The sequence below is a fragment of the Podarcis filfolensis genome (assembly GCF_964270895.1).
Source record: "Podarcis filfolensis genome assembly, chromosome: 9".
Classification (NCBI taxonomy): domain Eukaryota; kingdom Metazoa; phylum Chordata; class Lepidosauria; order Squamata; family Lacertidae; genus Podarcis; species Podarcis filfolensis.
This window is the reverse complement of record NC_139610.1, coordinates 39739001-39759447: the sequence shown is the minus strand read 5'-3', so window position 1 is coordinate 39759447 and position 20447 is coordinate 39739001. Positions and strand designations below refer to the sequence as shown.

The following is a 20447-nucleotide window of genomic DNA, read 5'->3' as shown; positions in this document are numbered from 1 at the left end:
TAGGTAACACTTTAAATATCACTAGTCTCTAAATTTCACAAATTATTTGATATTTCTTATATTCCTCCTGATACACAGTTAATTTAATTATAATAAATCCCCTCATTTTCTCAGTTGATCTGATTTATTTTTTTAAGGTTTATAGCTATAAACCATGTTTTAAAAACCCATTCATATTTTGTTTTTCTTTTCTCCAGCACACGGTTGTTTGGAGCAGACATATATGTTTGTTCCAGAAAGACTTTTGATGCTCTCACATATTGGGTTTTAAAGGTGCGATCTGTTTAAGCCACGTCTAATGTGCCACATCTTCACAGGAGGAAATGCACGCTCAGCATGTGGGTTTTTAGTAACTAAATAGTTAGGGTAAAATTATCGAAACTTCACAGATTTGATGCAAATTGACTTCCCAAAGCCATTTGTTCCATGGTATTTTATGGTGTAGGACAAATCGCATCTAATTTTTCAGGCACTGCTCATGTTCATCAGTCGTAGAATGCTCACATGTACTTCCCGTAGGGTTTTCCACAAATGCATGAAGTGCATGTTGTTAGAAAGTTTGTACTGTGATAAAGGTGAGGTTTCTGGAATGGTTATTTTGGTGTCTTCCAGAGTGTTACAGCAACCATGGTTAACTGTAAAATAAAGTGGCTGGCCTTCCTGGAGCATACCCAGTTGGTTTCTTGCAACTGAAAACGTCTAAAGATTTACCTGATTTAATAAAATGGCATGCCTTGTTTTTCATTTTAAAATCAATTTAATGAGGAACATTTTGGAAGCCCTTGGTAACAAAGGATTTATTAAATCGTTGAGCCTATACCTATGTTGCTTCACTAGAGATATCTCGATAACTACACTGTAAATGATGCGGAGAAGAATAGTGGTGGAAAGCCGCACTATAGAAAGCTGCTTTCTCATGTGAAAACTATATCTCAAAGCCACATTGTTACAAGGAGGATTTGTCTTGGTTTGTTTTTCCCTTCCTCTCCTCTTCCCAATAATAAATAGGAACACTTGATTGAAAATGAAGTCTCCATACTGCGCCAAGTGAAACATCCCAATATTATCATGCTAATAGAGGAGATGGATACTGCAACCGAGCTCTACCTGGTGATGGAGTTGGTCAAGGTGAGAGGCTTTCAATTACTGAATATGAAGATATTGAATGTTCCAGGGTCCAGTACCTATGCATAATAGTCATGGTACAGAAAACAATGTTGTGACACCATGGGACTTTCCTCTCCCATCCTAAAGTAGTTCCCAGCCCACTTTTGAAATTCCTGTTCAGAGTGATAGCTAGTGTTCCTATGTGCCTTAACCTGCAAATTTTGTAACATGTGAAAATAATAATCATTTCTGAAGTCTGATTCTGGCATATATGATCGTTACATACATTGCATTTACATACTAAGTTATCATGGATATCCAGATGCAGAAATTTGCTGTGCAATCGTGTTATGTTTCTGCACTGTTTTAAAATTGCAATTTAAAATTAATATTAGATTGGCATACAACCACCTATGTATAGCATAAACAGCCACCACATCATAAATTTGCAGGTTCCCTTTCTCCCTCAATTTTTTAAAATGTAGAAATTCTTTATCCAGTTCTTATTTACTTTCAGATTTCATTTCACATTTGGCAGAAGTAGCCCTTTGAAGTTAAATAAGAGCATTTTTGTGTTCAATTTATTTTTCTTAATATTTACCTCTGCTAGAAAGCACATTAAAAAAACAAACCTGTGTTGTTTGCAATTAATGGTTGAGAATTGTCAGACTTTAGAGACTTATGCCAATGAGGCAGGTCCTCAACACATGTAATGCCCATGAAAAATGTCTGCTAAGCTTTCATTATTTTATATTTCAGTCGAGACTTTTGTAGATTTGATTTTTTAAAAGGCATTCTTATATCTCCCAGTGAACATGGCACAGGGATTTTTAACATTCATAATCAAGCATAAGGGATTTGCTGTCTAGTATAATGAAGTTAGGTGCTCCTAAACTCCATTAAAATCATGCATGTAGTTTAGCACTGTGGTGCTTTTCTTAGAAGTAAGCCCTACTTAGTTGAACAATATTTCATTTACCAGCAAAAGTGCATAGGAATGCAATGTTAAGCACACAGTGAGCATTCTAGTTCCACTCATTTTGGTGAGGTTTAGGTATGTGCAACTTTCACCCTTCCATTATGATTTCCCCAACATTGCATAATGGGGGGAAAAATCTGATTTTCCTTCAGCAGTTATAAAATATGATGGATTTTGTTTTGTTTTAATTATTTGATCCTTCTGACCATTACAGGGAGGAGACCTTTTTGATGCTATCACGTCTTCAACAAAATACACAGAGCGTGATGGAAGTGCAATGGTCTACAATCTAGCCAGTGCACTAAAATATCTCCATGGTCTCAGTATCGTTCACAGAGATATCAAGCCAGAAAATCTATTGGTATGTTGCCTGTTTCATGTTATTCTCCCATCTCTTTGCCACATTAATGCAAATTCATACCTATATGTTAATTGCTGAGAAGCAAGGGAGGGTGTAAAGAAACACAAATAACAGTGTGCCTAAATTCCATCTGCTTTCATAAAATATTGAAAACAATCTATAACAATACTTTTCAGTTTAAATATTACATTGTTAATATTACAGCAACAATTTGTTGTTGACAAAGGACAGCTGGAAATATAAAGGGCCCCATTACCTTCAATAGCTTAGGGCCTCATCAAACCTAAATTCGGCCCTGGTTATATAACATCTAAACAGAACCCATCCAATAATCTGGCTGCTTAATTTTGAACCAATTGAAGTTTCCGAGTCATCTTCAAGGAAAGCCACACCTGCAGCATATTGCAACAGCCTAATCCAAAACATGAGAAGATCTGTGTTAATGCTTCCACTTCCCTCACGTTAAGAACATTTGAAACCAGATCAGAAGGCACCATGTGAATCTCCCTACACAAAGACATACATTTGATTTGATAGCATTTCTAATAAATGCACTTTTTAAAAAAAACTTAGTTCTTGCCTGACGGCTGAAGTAAGAAAATGAGACTCGAACACAAGCTTAAGTGGTATTTCTTGCACGTATTTACTTTAAATTCAATAAGGTGTGGGTTTTTTTAGCAAGTAAGTAGCAAATTAGCTGACAGTGCAGTCCTAAGCAGGTTTGCTCAAAAGAAAGCTGGTTTTAATGGGACTTGTTCTCTAACAAATAAATCTGCTTTGGGGGGGTTGGGGAATGCTGGATGCAGCACTGGGAAAGGGAAATCAGGGGATATGTCTCCCCTTCTCTTTCCACAGCTGGAACCATCCTGAGCAAAGCTATGTTTAGGGGATGGAATCACTGGCAGTGATTCCAACAAACTCTGGAATGACTTGACATTAAATCCAGACATGAGACTATATCATATATGAGGGATTTCTATTTTGTTTTGCCAGAAGAGGGATATTAGGAGAGATACACAGGTAGAGAGAGACAGACAGACAGACAGAGCTTTTTTGTAAGCAAGTTTTCATATATGAATAGGGAAAGTGGTAAAACCAGTATCTATTTTGTGAAATATTTTATCTCTTTAATAATGTTTCCAGTACAAAAAAATCCTTAATAATAACTTAAAGCAAATTTAATGTGAACATTTTAATGCTTATGCTTGATTTGTTTCTCTGTGTGGAAACTGCAGCATGCAAGAACTGAGTGCTCACTTACAAGTACACGCTGTGATTCACGATTGTTGATCCTGTCTGCTTTACAATAATAACAATGACATCAGGCACTTAAGTGAGTTGAAGCTCTTGGGCTAATCTGACACTTTAAGCTCTCATTAGTAATCAAATCAGGTATAAATAGGCACAGATGCACTTTTCACTTAGAAAGCCTAAAGAGATTACTTGACAGATGCCATGATTGGCATTGATTTGCAGGTTGGAATGACATAATAGTTCTTAATGTAAATTATTTCTCATCATTGAAATACATTTAGTTGCTAGATATAATGTCAGCCACTTGTCTGATTTGCATTCAACTTTACCAGTTCTTCATTGCTAGATGCATATAAAATAATGGATGTTATATGTGATGTTTTGTCGGGAATCATGAGACTTTCTTTTATGGTTGTGAGGTACTGCAGCACATTACATTTTTGTTTATTTAATGAAAAAGGCTTTCTGCTAATAATTGTTCCCAAGAGTGATAAACAATCAGAAAAATCAACAATAAGAACTCACCTAATAAAACGATATGATATAATTCAGCTATACATACCGTATTTTTCGACCTATAGGACACACTTTTTCCCCTCCAAAAATGAAGGGGAAATGTGTGTGCGTCCTATGGGGCAAATGCAGGCTTTCGCTGAAGCCTGGAGAGCAAGAGGGGTCGGTGCGCACCGAGCCCTCTTGTTCTCCAGGCTTCAGGAAGCTATCCCCCCAGCCCGACAAGCTCCGGGAGCGATGGCGAGGTTGCGCGCAACTTCGCCATCCCTCTGGGACCCGTTCTGGGGGCTGGGGTTGGGGGAAGCTCGGGCTTCCCCCGCCCCCAGCCCCGCAAGCTCCGAGAGCAATGGTGAAGCTGCACGCAACTTCGCCATCACTCTCGGACTCTCCAGGCTTCGCGCAGCTCTCCGCAAGCGGTGGGAGCACGGCACTGGGCTCCCACCGCTTGCGGAGAGGTGCCTGTTCTGGGGGCTGGGGTCTGGGGAAGCTCGGGCTTCCCCCGCCCCAGACCCACGCCTGGGGAAAAAATAATTTCCCCCCTTTATTTCCCCCCCCAAAAAAACATAGGCCAGTGCGTCCTATGGGGCCAAAAATACGGTAAATCGCAACATAAGAAATTATAAGAATTATTCTTATAAGAAATCATCTTAAAAACATGCAGTAAAAAGTTTAAACTAATCTTCTAAAGCTACATAAACATTGTTTATTTCCTGCAGCTGTTTTAGCAGAGGTCTTTGGGTCTTGGGAGAATGTCCTTCTGTTATGTGGGAAAAGGGCATTGTCATGAGTTTGAGAGTGTCAGACTCCTCTAAATTTCTCGATCCATTAAGTGTTAGAATTTTATCAAGGTTTGGGGTGTTAAAATGGGTGCCAGACTTCTAATCCCTGGATCTAGCAAGTGTTAAAAGCTAACCAATCAAGGCTCGCCTCCTGGGTGATGGGCCGTTGCAAGAATCAAAGGGGCTCAAGGGGCTTGTGTGAGATGACAACTGGGTGGGGGGGCCCTCCCTTAACAGATAAAGCCAGAGTTTAGAAAGTCATGTGAGCTAGAAGCTGGATTCAAAAAGCTGCAGGCTGGAAAGGCAGAGAGAGAGAGAGAGAGAGGCCATGACTATGGGAGAAACAAGGCCCTTTTGAGGTAGAAGCGTAGAGTTGGAAAGGACCCTAAGGATAATCTAATCCAAACTCCTGCAATGTAGGAATATGCAGTTGTCCCATATGGGGATCAAACCTGTGATCCTGACATTATCAGCACCACGTTCTAAGCAACTGAGCTATCTAGCTTTGAATTTGTCAGTTTTGTTGATGATGGAAACCCCTCCATCGCAGACTCAGGTTCTATATATGTGTAAATTAACCATATATCATAAAGACACCACAGTCTCCTCTGTGCCTCATTTACAGAAGGAAACATGAACCCTGGGTAAACGCCAATCGTTTTTCATAAGGCCTGGTTTCCAGACCCTTGATCACCTTGGTTGCCCTCTTCTGCACATGTTGCAGCTTGTCAACATCCTTCTTAAATTGTGGCACCCAGAAGAGGACACAGTACTCTAGGTGTGGTCTGACCAAGACAGAATAGAGCAGGGCTATTACTTCCCTTGATTTGAGAACTATACTTCTGTTGATGCAGCCGAGAATAGCATTAGCTTTTTTAGCAGCTACATCACACTGTTGTCTCTGTTGCACCTGCATGATTATCTCTTATCTATTTGCACTATCAAAATTTCTGAAGTTTTTCAACAAAGGAAAGTCATTCATATTTTGCCATGACTCAAAGGAATAGTTTTAGCAATCTTTCTATATAACACACAGAGCTAGGGAGATTTTTCAATACATAAGCTAGCTTTTCCCATCCTGGTGCCTTCCTGAAGTTTCCTGACTTCAACCCCAGCAATCATGGCGAATGGTCAGAGATGTAGTCCAAAACATCTGAAGAGCACCGTCAGGAAAAGAATCTCTTGTAGAGAGCTGCTTAGAAGTATATGTTTATTATGTTGCTAACTAAGAAAAAAGGCACACTGGGCAATTAAACAGGCATATTTTAGAGATGTAGTTGATCTATGGTATGCCCATTGGAACTATACGCCAATTGTTTTATGTACTTTCTTTTACTTCTTCAAAGAGTTCCCTGACAGTATAGCTCAGAAGCAAGTAATATAAGAATATAAGAAGCTCTGTAAGGCCTTCTAACATTTCGCTCAGAATATCTTCCCCACCATTTGATTCTTAGTCATCGATTTTGTAACCAAATTTGACTGTTAGACTATTTACATGCTTAAGTAGGTAGCTGCTTTAATTAGACTTATCCACAGACTTTGCTAATTCCACCCACCCACCCATGGTTTCTAATTGAGACTCTCCACACACACAAAAAAAATTGATTTGCTTTTACAGTTACCTATTGAAATTTCTTGATAATGGTGTGTTGAAGATAAGAGCCGGTATGTTTGCAGTGTATTAAGGCCCAGTACACATCTCAGTCTCACTCAGACTGGGTGACCCATCTTCCCTCCCTTGGTTTTTGAGTTAGCCCAGGTGATAACTGATTGCTCTGAGGGCCATGAAACATTTGTTTTTTTCATGGCATCTAGATTGGCTGGGGAGAAGCATCTTTTTCACCTTCCTTGGAGTTTCAGCTTTAAAGGATAGTATATAGCAGCCCTTTGTTCTGGACAGAATATTTTTTTTGTCACAAGTTTGATGGTGGGTGGAATAGTGCATGTGTTCATGAGAGAGTATGTATGTGTTTATGGCATGTTTGGGGTGAAAGGACAAGTGTCCTAACAAACTAGCCATGGAACAGGGCACCAACATAGAGTTGCAATGGGAGGTGCTTGTAAACAGTCACATAGCCCTGGTTGGTACCTGCAATGTGGGGGCAACTGCAAGGTGGAAACCTGCTTTTACTGACTCATGACACCCAGCACAGGGTTTTCCCTCAGGAAGTGCACTCAGGTGAGAGCAGCGTGGAAAGCCAGGCCAATATATTGGTGGGATAACTGCTTAGGTTCCTGTGTTGTTCTGTCTTACTGATTTTGGATTTGATTGACATGAATGCAGGTTTAAATAAAATGGTAGCCTTCATATGCCAAGACCAGTGTCTGTCTCATTCTTGTCTACTACAATATTACAGTGGTACCTCGGGTTACAGACATTTCAGGTTACAGACGCTTCAGGTTACAGACTCCGCTAACCCAGAAATAGTACCTCGGGTTAAGAACTTTGCTTCAGGATGAGAACAGAAATCGTGCAGCAGCAGCTGGAGGCCCCAATAGCTAAAGTGGTGCTTCAGGTTAAGAACAGTTTCAGGTTAAGAACAGACCTCCAGAATGAATTAAGTTCTTAACCCGAGGTACCACTGTATTGCTATTAGGTCTTAAATATTTATATCACTTGCTTTCTACAAACTTGTTGCCACCTATGATGAACATTAGAATGCATTTTCCACTTAGAATGACTGGAATGTGTTTATCTACTTTTATAGGGCAGGGTAGCATTTATATTGCACTTTTCCCCTCAATACACTTTGCATGCAATAATTCTTAGCAGCAATCCTGTAAGGTATTGTCCCTATGTTTCTCCACTAACAAGTTATTATTCCTTCTCTGTTTTCTCCTCCCTTCACCCCTCCACCCCAGGTTTGTGAGTATCCAGATGGGACAAAATCGCTGAAACTAGGAGATTTTGGACTAGCCACTGTGGTTGAAGGACCCCTCTATACAGTCTGTGGCACGCCAACATACGTAGCTCCTGAAATCATTGCAGAGACAGGGTGAACATGCATTATTAAAATGGGGTTTCTTCTTATTGTGTTTGGTGTAAGAAAGTGTGTGCGCACCTTTTAATATGTTTTAAGAATAGTTATAGAGTGGTTGTGTATAGTTGTTTGAACAGGAAATATATTTGAAATCAGTGGGTTGTATCCAACTAAGCTTTACTTGGAGCAGACACATTGAAATTTATAGACCTAAGTTAGCAATGTCTGCTGATTTTGGTAGGTCTACTCTAAGTACAACTAATGTTTGATACGAACCCATTTATCCTAAGGCCCTGTATAAACAGGTATGTGCTTATGTAGGCTTGATTCAGTTATTGGGTTTTTCCCGAGGCTTGCAGAAGCCATAGTCTTCTGATTAAATGGAAGCCATAGGCTTCAGCTGAAATGGAAAACTTTGGTTTGGCAAAACCGCACAAGTTACTAATCAAGCTGAAGATGTGAGAGAAGGAGGGATAGGAAGAAAGGAGTTTGTGAACACCAAACCATCATTTGACATTACATCTGAACAAAGCCAAATATTATTTTCACATTGGATAATATATGGAATACCATGAGATACAGACAATAGACATTTTATTATATTCCATATAATAATATGTACATGTATTCTATATAATAATATCTGGTAGCAGAATATGAACAAATTAATCTCAGCCTGATCTTTACTTACTTCTAGGTCAATAGCAAGCTTTGTCAAGCTTTGCTTGGAAATTTGCTGTTAGTGTGCTGCTAAAATTAGAAATTAAAATGGCACGAACCAGTAAATTTGAATAAACCTGAGAACCTTCTGTGCAGAATCTTGTAGTGCATATAGAGGAAGTATCTTAAAGATGTCATTACCCGCCCCCCTCTTCTTTTACAGTTATGGCTTAAAGGTCGACATTTGGGCTGCAGGTGTCATCACATTCATACTGTTATGTGGATTTCCACCATTTCGTAGGTAAGTAGTATGAAGTGACATTTAAAATGGATGATCTGTTTCTCCCTATGCTACATCACTTTCAATCTTTAAATTGTAAATATTATAAATACTGTTTCTTCTCTCATATTTCACAGGCTATATATCTCCTTCCTTCCTTCCTTCCTTCCTTCCTAATTCTGTTAAGTATAATGCATTCAGTTTATCTGCCATCAGAATATTCAGAAAGAAGAGCAATATTCATTACAGGAAGAAATGAATAGGCTATATTGTTTGTCAAAGGTAGGCAGGCAAGGCTCCCAGCATCTTTGTCACCTTGTCCTTGAGTCTCTTTCTTCAGAACCCATCTGTTGTATTAAGCATGCAGAGCTTGCCCTCTAGTGTTAGAACTTGGACTTGGACATCTTATAACTATAATCAGCATATGGTGTTAGAACATTCACGTATCTGATGTCTTTAGATTCACAATTTTCATTTATTACAAACCTTTTGGTGGTCAAGGTAGCTGGACTTCTTGAGCCAGTTCATATATTCATCAAATATAGGGGCTTCCAGGAGTGCAAAAAATATTCATATTAGAATCATAGAATTGTGGAGTTGGAAAGGACTCTGAGGATCACCAGTACCTTTCCCTACAATGAAAGAATCTCAACTAAAGCATCCATGACAGATGGCCATCCAGCCTTTGCTGTAAAACCTCCAAGGAAGGAGATTCCACCACCTCCTATGGGAGTCTGTTCCAGTGTTCCAATGTCAAACAGCTCTTACTGTCAGAAAATTCTACTTGATGTTTAGTCGGAATCTTCTTTCTGGAATCTTTTGGTCCTTGTCTAGAGCAGGAGAAAACAAGCTTGATCTATCCACCATGTGACAGCCCTTTAGATATTTGAAGATGGATATCATATCTCCTCTAAGTTGCCTGTGTACCAAGTTAAACATACCCAATTTCATCAATCATTCCTCATAAGGCTTGGCTTCCAGACCCTTCTTGGTCACCCTCCTCTGCACCCATTCGAGTTTGTCAATATCCTTCTTAAACTGTGGTGCCCAGAACTCATGTATAATTTTCCTTATTGATTTTCCCTTTCTTACATTTCTTGAACATTTCTTTCTTACATCTTGGCTCATCTCTAAGCTCCTTTTGCAGAAATGGTCCTTAGCCTCGTGAAAGGCATCCACAGCCCACACAGCATAATGAAATGTTTGCTCAGATCCTGTAGGGCAGTAGTGGGCAACCTGTGGCCCTCCAGATGTTGTTGACAGTTCCTATCATCACTGTTCATTGGCCATGCTGGCTCTGACTGATGGGAGTTCAGCAACATCCAGAGGGCCACAAGTTAGCCACCTCTGCCATGGGACATGGCAATAGGAAGAGGTAATCAGTTCTGGTGAGCAAATCAGCTTCCATAAATCAGTATACCAATGCAAAGGAAACTGAAATGCTAGAAGTAAAAGGTGGTATTCAACCAAGTTATATATAGGGTAGAGCTATTGAAATTAATGACTAACTTAGGTCCATTAATTTTAATAAGTCTCCTCCAAACAAACTTAGTTGAATACCACCCAAACATTTCAGAGCTGTATCCCCACAACTGCAAACCTCTTCTAGCTGTTCCTGCCTTGAGCTGTGAGGGCAGGCTTTAGTTTCTGCACAATTGAATTCAGATGACTGTTTGTGCTCTTTTTAATCACAGAATGCTGTTTTATGTTTCATTTTATACATATTGTTGTACACTGCCCTGCTATTTTATGATACGGCAGTATATAAATACTTTTATAAATAAATATAAATACTACTTTATAAAATCCTGCACAACATATAATTTGAATCCAAGTGTGAGAAAATGATACATTCCTTCACTGCTCAGGATGGGAGCAGCTAGAACAGGCTAGCATCTCTTCTCTGTTCTGTATAATTGCCCGTAGTAACAGACTGTTTGATGTGTAGGGAGAATTGTGCCACATTAGAGCCACTGAGGTGTTCTGAAGTCTTTCACTGACAAGAAGCAGCCAGAAACCTGTTTTCTTTACTTGTATGGCTTAAATAAATTGAGCCCACAGTTGTATAAGAATGAAAATTAGGGCAGAGTGATGCGGATCTGACTAATTGTTTGTTTAATGATCTCTATTATGTTTTATATTCTGAACAGTGTATTATATTTCTTCTTGGGTATTCTCTGAAGAGAGCAGTTTGCAAATTCTGAACTAAACAATAAAAATAAATAAACATAACTCTGTTGTTTTTTAGCTTTCATAAATGATTTTTAAATTGACATGCTTTTTCTTCTTGGTTTTGATCCGCAGTGAGAACAATGTGCAAGAAGATCTCTTTGATCAGATCTTGGTTGGAAAGCTAGAATTTCCCTCTCCATACTGGGATAATATCACTGACTCTGCTAAGGTATTAGGCTGTATTAATGATATTAAAGTTGAAGCTATGTTTTGGTTTTTGGTTGGGTCTTTGCTACCCAAACTGGTTGCAGAGTACGAAAGACACTAGAGCCATTGCTGGGAGAACAGACCAAGACAAATAGTTTCAACAGGGGCTCCCATGGTAATGCAGTTAGCTGGACAGCTATTGTTTCATTTGGATATTAAAACACCAGCCACTGCAGTGGGACCAGTTCAGTGAAGTGATTAAGGAAAACACTCAAGTTCACATTCTTTTCTGAAAGTCAAATGAGTGGTGGAGTTTCATACTTGAAAATTATTGGACAAATTAATAGGTTTTAGGTAATATGCTGACAGGTGCTCTGCTAAATCAGAGTACGAACTTATCCACATCAAAGGTCAGTAGAATAGGTCAGTAGAATATTTATGCCTAGATGTGGGCAACAATTGACTGTAATCATGTGACATTGAGGAGAATGTAATTAAGTTCACGTTTCATGCCTGTTTTGATTTATGACACAGTTGAAATGTTCCCATTTTTGTTTCCACTTTTGTAAAGTAAAACGAAACACAGGTACTAGACTCCTATTTTCTAAATAAGAAATAGATGCTTTTCATTTGCTGTAGGGGATCAGGACCCCTTCCTTTGGGCATGGGCCTACATTGTAAGAATAATGAATTCTGCACTAGTGAAACAGCAATATTTGTTCCTGGGCAAAAGCAATTCCACCTCCACCACCTCCAGTGTGTGCCGTCAATGGCAGTGTGGTTTTTAGATGGAATGTGTTGCTGTGAATATCATGGGCTTTGCCTCCCAGGGGGGAATTCCTGGTGCAATTCTCTTATCTCAAAAATATGGCTAACTTCTGACACAACCCTCTTGCTACAGCTTTGTGGGATGAGTGCTTCCCCATTTTAGAGTGTAACCACAGCCGTCAATATGCTTTTAAACGGAAGGTGAGGATGCACTTGAGGCTTCCTTTTGCGGTCTGCTTAGCATCCTTCCCCCAGCATCTGTGCACTTTATTGCTTCTGCATAGCCAGAAATAAATCTGCCAAAGAAAAATATTAATTGGGACACATACTTACTTACTTCATTAGAGACTATTTACCAAGAGAACGTAAACTCTAAAGTCTAGTGGGCATGAAGATCGAAAGCAAAAATTGTGACAAAAGCAGTCTCCCATTTTTAATACGACTATAAATTGTGCTCATTCCTTTCCTCATGTTTCCTCCCCCCCCCCTTTTCCAGGAGTTAATTAGTCTGATGCTACAAGTAAATGTGGAAGCGCGATATACAGCCGCTCAGATTCTAAACCACCCCTGGGTGTCAGTGAGTAAATACTTTCTTATGTTGCATGTTTATGCAAAATTAATTCTAAAGAAGCCCACCCTGCGTTAAGTCCTAATCTTCTGAAATGCAGTTTGGCACATCTGCCAGCTAAGTTCTACCTTTACGCTGTTACTCCAAAGCCACTTGCATAGTCTGACATGTGCTGCTGTCGTTGTTTTTTAATGCCCCAAAAGATCTTCCATCTAGTTGCATGGTCTGTATTTGAAGGATTCAGAAGACATATGGGTACTTATGTGTCAAATGTGGATGGCAGCAAGCCTGGCTACACGGAGAAGCACTGCAGGGCCGACTACTTTCGATTGCCTGAAGTAGAGTAGAAACCTCTGTAAACCTTCATTTTACAACATGGGAAAGGCTGAATTTTTCTGAGGGGCTGGCGTTGCATGTCATGATGCTTGCCTGCATGCCTCTCCCCTCCTCCATATGTTCAGATTTCACTGAGTCCCTGAACATGCCTATTGTGTGTTGACATTTTAGTGAATTGCTGAAAAGAGGCATGGGTATCTGGGAAATAAATTTATTGTGCTTCATTTGAAAACTCTTAGTTCCACTGTGTTATTACAGTTTTTTTACCTTTAATCTTGTAGTTATTTTATTTTATTTATATCCTGCCTGTCCTCTCAAAGGAGCCCGGGTAGCAGTAGCATATACTGTAGAGAATGTTTTCATAGCCTGCATGTTATCATAGTCTGAATTCATGATGCTCTCCAAAAGTCCATCAGTTTCGATACAATCACAAGGCAGAAGGCATCTAAAGATAAGCTTTGCATTGGATTAACACCATAGGACTAAAAAGTGCCTATCCGTGTCCTTAGCAGCCACTGGGATTTAGAACTGTTTAGTTACAGTTATATATCACGCCCAGAGATTTTTCCATCTTGGTTTTATGTGGCAGAAGTCTCATACTGTGGAAAAGTTTGTGTCCAGGCTATTTCATGTCTAGGCTAATTTGTCATCCCACAAGAAAGCAAGCAAGCAAGCAAGCAAGCAAGCAAGCAAGCAAGCAAGCAAGCAAGCAAGCAAGAAAGGGGGCTTGCAATGCTTTTCTGCATGCTAAAGTGCTGTTCTCTTTTTTACTTTACAAAGGATGATGCCTCCCAGGAAAATAATATGCAAGCTGAAGTAACAGGTAAATTAAAGCAGCACTTTAACAACACACTACCAAAACAGAATAACCCAACCGCAGGGGTTTCTGTCATCATGGTAAGCAAATGCATCATTTTTATTATTTTACTAATCTACTATCAGTCACCTGCCAGCTCCCCCATATCACCCGCCCTCAGAAATGCCATTATGAAATCCTTCCATTGAAAAAGAGCAGTGAATATTTTTGGTTGTGTCTGTTTCCCCCCGTGCTGTGGATGCATTTTTAAGAACAACACTTTAAAAGGAGCTGCTGACCTTTTTTGTGTTTAATATTTTTTGTTTTATAATGGTGTAATTTCACTTTAAGCAAACAGTTCAGACCTGTTTAAGCCATCTGTTATCTTTGTGTCCAGTCACAGATAGCTTTCAGCTATTCCACCTGTGCTCTAAAGAATTTTTATTTCATAAAATACAGCATTTTGGCAATGATGTTCTTAAAGATGCTACCTTATGTTAGCGGCTTTTGTTTGCACTGCTACACAAATATGCAGCACCAATAGACATTGTTATGCAGTAGGAAACCAAAGTCATTTTAGTTTTGGGGAAAATCCTAAGATTTCTGGAAAGAATTATGGTGGTGCCTTAGCTTGTGGCCCTATACTCACTTACCACTAGGTGAAACCCTGTCATCATGGGTAAGCAAGAAGTATAAGATTGCACTGTCTGTCACTGTACATTTGTAGCTATCTATATCAACTTATGAATGACAGTTTAAAAAGTAGCATTTTATTTTAGAATGAAATACAGCAGTAGAAGGGGGGAAATACTTTAGACTGATGCTGTTGCTTGCATTTCATTTGACAGTTTGACTTGACAGTCTGAGGGGCCCCAGAACTTCATACTTTGTATTTTTGAGACTTATGGATAAACCTGAAGCAGAAACCTGGTATAAAATATATTATTTAACAGAGTGATTTTAAATTCTAACTCTTAGCTGCTCGCAAGTCTGCACGCCTTTAAGCTTGCCTCCAGTATAATGCAGTTTCTGGCTTCTTATTGGTGTGGAGTTTTCTAATCCTCTGGCCTGATGGTTTTGTTTCTAGCCAGTGAAACACACTGCAAACACTACTTATGGGTTTTCGTTGCCTTTTCTCCTTCCCTGCTGATTAAACTGCTGCAATACAACTGAGTAAATATTTATAGGCTAGTAAGAAGAATATGGAGGGACGCGGGTGGCGCTGTGGGTAAAACCTCAGCGCCTAGGACTTGCCGATCGTCAGGTCAGCGGTTCGAATCCCCGCGGCGGGGTGCACTCTCGTTGCTCGGTCCCAGCGCCTGCCAACCTAGCAGTTCGAAAGCACCCCCGGGTGCAAGTAGATAAATAAGGACCGCTTACTAGCGGGAAGGTAAACGGCGTTTCCGTGTGCTGCGCTGGCTCGCCAGATGCAGCTTGTCACGCTGGCCACGTGACCTGGAAGTGTCTCCGGACAGCGCTGGCCCCTGGCCTCTTAAGCGAGATGGGCGCGCAACCCCAGAGTCGGACACGACTGGCCCGTACGGGCAGGGGTACCTTTACCTTTAAGAAGAATATGGAGATGTGTAGTGCTGAATATAGTCACTTGCTGCATTAATTAAATGGGAAGGAAAAAGCCAGGATGATTTTAGTATTGAGGTGTAGAACATATACAATAATTTCCGTAGATGTTCAAAGCTTACCTGTTTGGCTCCTCTTCTGAACTAAATAGCCAACCTGTAATCACAGGAAGTACAGGGAAAGTGTATTTCTTCTGTGGCAAGATTTGTAAGAGGAATTTGGCATCTCCTGTGTGGTGAAGCATGTGTACACTTAGCTCAAGGGCAGCTTGCTCATCTTCCCATGAGAGGTGGTAGTAGTGGTGAAGGCATACATAAATTATTTTTTATCACACAACTGCAGAGGTGAACACAACTAGAAGGGTGTATGTTTTTGATTCTGACACACATTTTCTTTTGGGCTTCCCAGTTCCGTGCAAAGATCCCCCCAGGCCCCCCAGTACCTATTGCCAGTATTCTAGCAACTTGGTCCCATTGTATACTGTGAATGAGCCATTTCTGTATATTTATATAAGAAATCACAGCATACAGGGGACAAACAGAGATGAGGAGAGATGCCATAACAAAGTCGTCCTCGCTTTTTACTTTCAGTATCTATTTTTATTTGTTATTGAGCCCTAAGAAAATATATGTTTAGGGAATGTGGTAAAATCATCTCCACATCTATTCAGCAAGCATTCATTTCCCGTGTTCTGCTGTATACAGAATTGTCTTAATTCCAATTCATTTTCAGCTTTGCCTCAGAAAACAGTTCTTTCACTGAGATTTTGAGTTAAAGCAGACATGGCCCTCATGTGGTGCAAGAATGAAATTGCATCTTTCAAAAATACAATATGCTGTTTCCCCCTTGGAATCTTAAGATATAATGGGTTGTATCCAATGTCAGTCTGACTCGGGGTAGACCCATTTAAACTGATAGACATGACTAATGACTACCTTGGGTCCATTAATTTCAGTGGGCAGATTCTGAGTAGGGACTATCATTGCATTAAAACCATTTACTTAACTAGTTCTAGTGCTACCTTTTAATTTCAGAATAGGGTTCTTTGCGTTTATAAATGTTGCAATACTATTGGTTCTGCTTCAAGTAAGTCTAGTGTCTGTCCCTTGCTTTCTTCTTTTGCTTCCTCTCCCAATGCCTGCATTGCTTTCCTCTGAGTAGGTCCAAGGCAATGGTATGTACTAATTACGATGCTTTCTCGCTACATTAAAAATATGTTCTTTTTTTAGTTTGAAAGAAAAGGAGAAGTAACCAGATAGCAGTCTGAAGTGGGGATGTCTGTTAAGTGATGCAGAAGAGGCACATGGCAAGCTTTCATTGCATTTATATGTTTGCACCATTTGTACCATTTCAGCCATGCATGGTGTTTTGTGTCCTGTGTCTTTGGGTACAGATTCTAGAACTTGAACTGTCTGCAGAAAGGGAAGATAAGGGCTCTCCTGGGATGCTATTTGTTGGATTACTGATCCATAATCCCCAAACTGCATCACTACCACTGTCAACATGGTCTCGTGGATGTGCATTTCTGTGGTCACCCTCATAAAGCAGATAGAAATAACTAAACTTGTATTTTGAGGCTGTTTAACACACTCATGAGAATGAAAGCTTTCCCAGGTGGTACCATTTTAGGCTGCAAGTGTGTGGGGCAAGATTGTATGTTTGAAATATCTCCACCCCCCCCCCCCCCGCATTTCATCTGGGACCTTGATGGTCATACGAAATTTGTATATCATGGGGAAAAGATTCGTCTTAGCTTTCACCCTGATGTGCAGGAATTCTTCTAGTTGTGGGAATAACTACTCTCGCATCAGAAGCCTGAAGTGGAAGAGTTTATGAAAAGCTTTAGAGTTAGGTTCTGGTGACCTCCTTAGATGATAACCACAGCTCCACATTGTGTGGAGTGGTGGCATTAAAACTAATGCCCCATTGATTTCTGTTTCTCCTCTAAGCATGGATTTAACTCAGAGTGTCCTACTTACTGCCTTATTGATTTAGGGTGTATTCATAGGATGCAGTGTTTTCTGTACAACAAGTATTCTCAATTACCCCCAGCTTCTTGTTCTGCCTAATTTGTTTGAGAAAACACTGGCATGGTCAGTAGCCATTCCTGATATCCCTGTTGCTCATTCTGCACCACTGTGATTTCAGGATTTGGTGGAGACTGTGTGAGCTTTAACCTGTGGATGGTTGGAGCTGCTCACATGGGGGGGGGGAAGTATAGTATATAGAAGAACACAACATCTTTGCAAGCATGCATATGTAGTCTTTGAAGTAGAAGTAAGTCTAGCATTAAAAACTCCTGTTACTTTTATATCTTGTCCTAACAGCATGTTAACCAATTCTGGTCAATATGCCCTGAGCTATATGAGAAAACAATGCTGGTAATGGTTACATACCTAGATATCTACATACCCAGTCCCCTTGCAATTTAATGTTTATCCACATAGAAGTGCCTTGATGCAAATCAACATCAGGGCTGCCAGTTACTTCCTAGTACAGCTAAATCAGGGTCTGAGTGCTTAACAGGTGCTTTTACTCCCACCCCGGCCACACATACATGTTTTTTCCTCACCAGACTTGCAAAGGAGAAGTTATTGGTTTTTTGGTCGGGGGGGGGGTGGTTGTTTAAAGCAGCTCATTAAAATTATCTCACTGGCATTGCAATGGCATGTTGTTTTCGTGCAGTGCTTGTTCCTAATGCGCTGGGTGTGATGCATGTGTGAAGCTAGTCTCCGAAACCATCCACACTAACCACAAATTTACAAAAGCCTTCCAATGTTACTTCTCCTTTTCTTCAGACTAATGCATGCATTGAAAGATGGGTTTATTGTGTGCTGTCGAATATGAGAGTTGTAACGGTTTAGTGATGTGAGGTGTTTTTTTTTTTTATTTCTTCATTTATTTGTATTTTAGAACACAGCTCTAGATAAAGAAAGACAAATTTTCTGCAACAAGCGCTGTCAGGACTCTGGCCAAGCTGCTGTGGATCAAACCACTATGATAAATGCTGCAGCTCGTGATCTTCCTGTGGTCGGGCTCAAAACTTTATTTCCTGCTGCTTCTGAGCCACTCCAACTCTCTACGCACTCTGTCTCATCATGTCATGATGATACTGCAGGATTTTGAGACAAATTCTACTGAAGTCCATTGCTAGGTCAGGAATTTATCCACTACTATTCACATGCCCTCACTACTGTAGTTTGTTCACATCTGTCTGAAAGAGAGGTAGGTAGTATGTACGTTAGCTTTTAGTACTTTGACCATTATATTTGGACTTTCTTTTTTCCAAAAAAATAATAATTAGTGTTAAATATAATTTTGAACTTTTTGGGATGTGAATGAATTGATCTACTATCTCATGGTAATCACATGTTGATATACAAACTTCTACATAGGAAGAACCACTAAAAAGCCTTGCCCACCAAACTCTGGTCTTTATTAAATATAAAATTGCCAGCGGTCAACAATTGAAAAGCTGTAATTTGTTTGTGTGACCTTACGAAGTTCAGTTCCAGAGTTATTCTGGAAAGGCAAGACTGGTCCTAGTGGGCAATCTGTACATTATTGAAAGACAACCTGAGTGAATGTGTGCAGGGTGAGGGGGCTTGTTTTCAAAATATTGAAACTAAAGTTTAGAAAACATGAACTTAAACTGTGTGGCATTGAATACAAAAGTAACGCAATCATGGGGCAAATCATTTTTCTCCCATTATTTTTTGGTATGAAGACTGCAGCCAACAAAGCATTTTTAAGCTGTTGTTGTTGGTTCTGCACCGATTCCCTCCTGGCATTGTTAAACACTACCACAAATTGTCTGGAATAGAACGCTGCTGCATGTCGCATAACCTAAATGGAGCCATATATTCAAAGCAAGCCAACTAAAACAATGATCTACTTGGCCAACGACACAGAATACTTTGGCCATTTTGTTTTTTTCATTAGCCCACTCTGTATAACTTCAGGAAAACAGGAACTATTGGGGAGCAGTTATGCTAAATGTGCAGTCAAGGTAGATGGATCTTTTATCTTAATGATCTTTTATCTTAATGCTTGTTTCAATATTGTATGTACTCTTGCTTACTTCCCTTTTGCTCCTTTTTAACAATTCTGAATCATTTTCTATTAGCCTTTACCTTAGAACTGTAAGATCTGCAATAAACATTCTTGAAAAGAACACACTGGCAATTTTTCTTTTAGAAAGTCTATCCAATGTGTGTGTTAAACTTGATTTCCTTTTGTCTTGCATGCCATTTACATTATCGGAATAGAGGCTTTGAAATTAGACTGGGCCTTCTTCTGTACACTCAGATTGAGGTTGCAATCATATGCATCCTTACCTGGGAGAAAGCCCCAATCCAGTGTGAATCGCTTCCAAGTCACTGCTACAGCCATCCAGGAGCTTTTCGAAATTTAATGTGAGTACTACAGTAGCAATTTTTTTAAAAAAAGCCTTTCTTCATAGAACTGAACACACTTATCCAAGTTTTTTTTTCTTAGCAAAAAAAGAAGAGATTCATTACACATAAATTACAAATGCCTTTTTATTTATTTTTTTCTAAACTGAGTTTTCCCCTTTCAGATCTTTTACCTTAAAGAGAGAGTAGTTGAATGCTAGAAAAAAAACCAACAATGTGAACTGCTTCAAGTTAGCAGCTGAAGAAAATTATATACCAATATAGATATGGAATGTAAGTTTCAAATCTTAATAAAGCACAACATACAAAGTAATTTATGCAATACAGACCTACAAAACAATACAATCCCTTTCACAAATATTTTCACAGAATTCTGCACAGCAATCTTGTAGAAAAAGTAGAATTTATGCAACACCAAAATAACATTGTTCCTTAGTATAAATTTTTAATTCATTACCTAAGAGGCGGGGGCTATTCTGTGGTTTTCAACATGATTGGACAAGGACTGATGCAAACATGCCTCATTTTCGTATATGGTGTTGGGTATGGCTTGTGCTACACTGCTCTCACAAGCCATGTTGCAATGGAAATTAAAGCTCTTGCCACCAGACAGTGGCGTAGCGTGGGCTGTCAGCACCCGGGGCAAGGCAAGTAATTTGCGCCCCCTAACCCGTGGATTTGCGCCCCTAACCC

General features: G+C 39.7%; 2 protein-coding genes across 8 annotated transcripts in view; one reads left to right on the top strand and one right to left on the bottom strand.

Moving 5' to 3' along the window:
• The window catches only part of DCLK2 (doublecortin like kinase 2), a 72580-nt gene extending 53067 nt beyond the window's left edge, over positions 1-19513 (top strand). For 2 of the 4 annotated variants that reach the window (XM_083631157.1, XM_083631156.1), the window contains 8 exons: positions 1009-1128; positions 2301-2447; positions 7856-7989; positions 8858-8935; positions 11219-11315; positions 12558-12638; positions 13746-13862; positions 18253-19513. In XM_083631157.1, the coding sequence (XP_083487283.1) occupies positions 1009-1128; positions 2301-2447; positions 7856-7989; positions 8858-8935; positions 11219-11315; positions 12558-12638; positions 13746-13862; positions 18253-18465 (987 nt within the window). In that variant the 3' untranslated portion in view covers positions 18466-19513. Of the gene's footprint in view, positions 1-1008; positions 1129-2300; positions 2448-7855; positions 7990-8857; positions 8936-11218; positions 11316-12557; positions 12639-13745; positions 13863-14609; positions 14692-16568; positions 16646-18252 lie in introns of all 4 variants that reach the window. The other 2 variants (XR_014552145.1, XM_083631158.1) reach the window with 2 other exon arrangements.
• Positions 19514-19862: 349 nt separating this feature from the next.
• The window catches only part of LRBA (LPS responsive beige-like anchor protein), a 354335-nt gene continuing 353750 nt past the window's right edge, over positions 19863-20447 (bottom strand). For all 4 annotated transcript variants that reach the window (XM_083630908.1, XM_083630910.1, XM_083630909.1 and 1 more), the window contains exon 58: positions 19863-20352. The gene's annotated coding sequence lies outside the window, so the exon portion shown is untranslated. The remainder of the gene's footprint in view (positions 20353-20447) is intronic.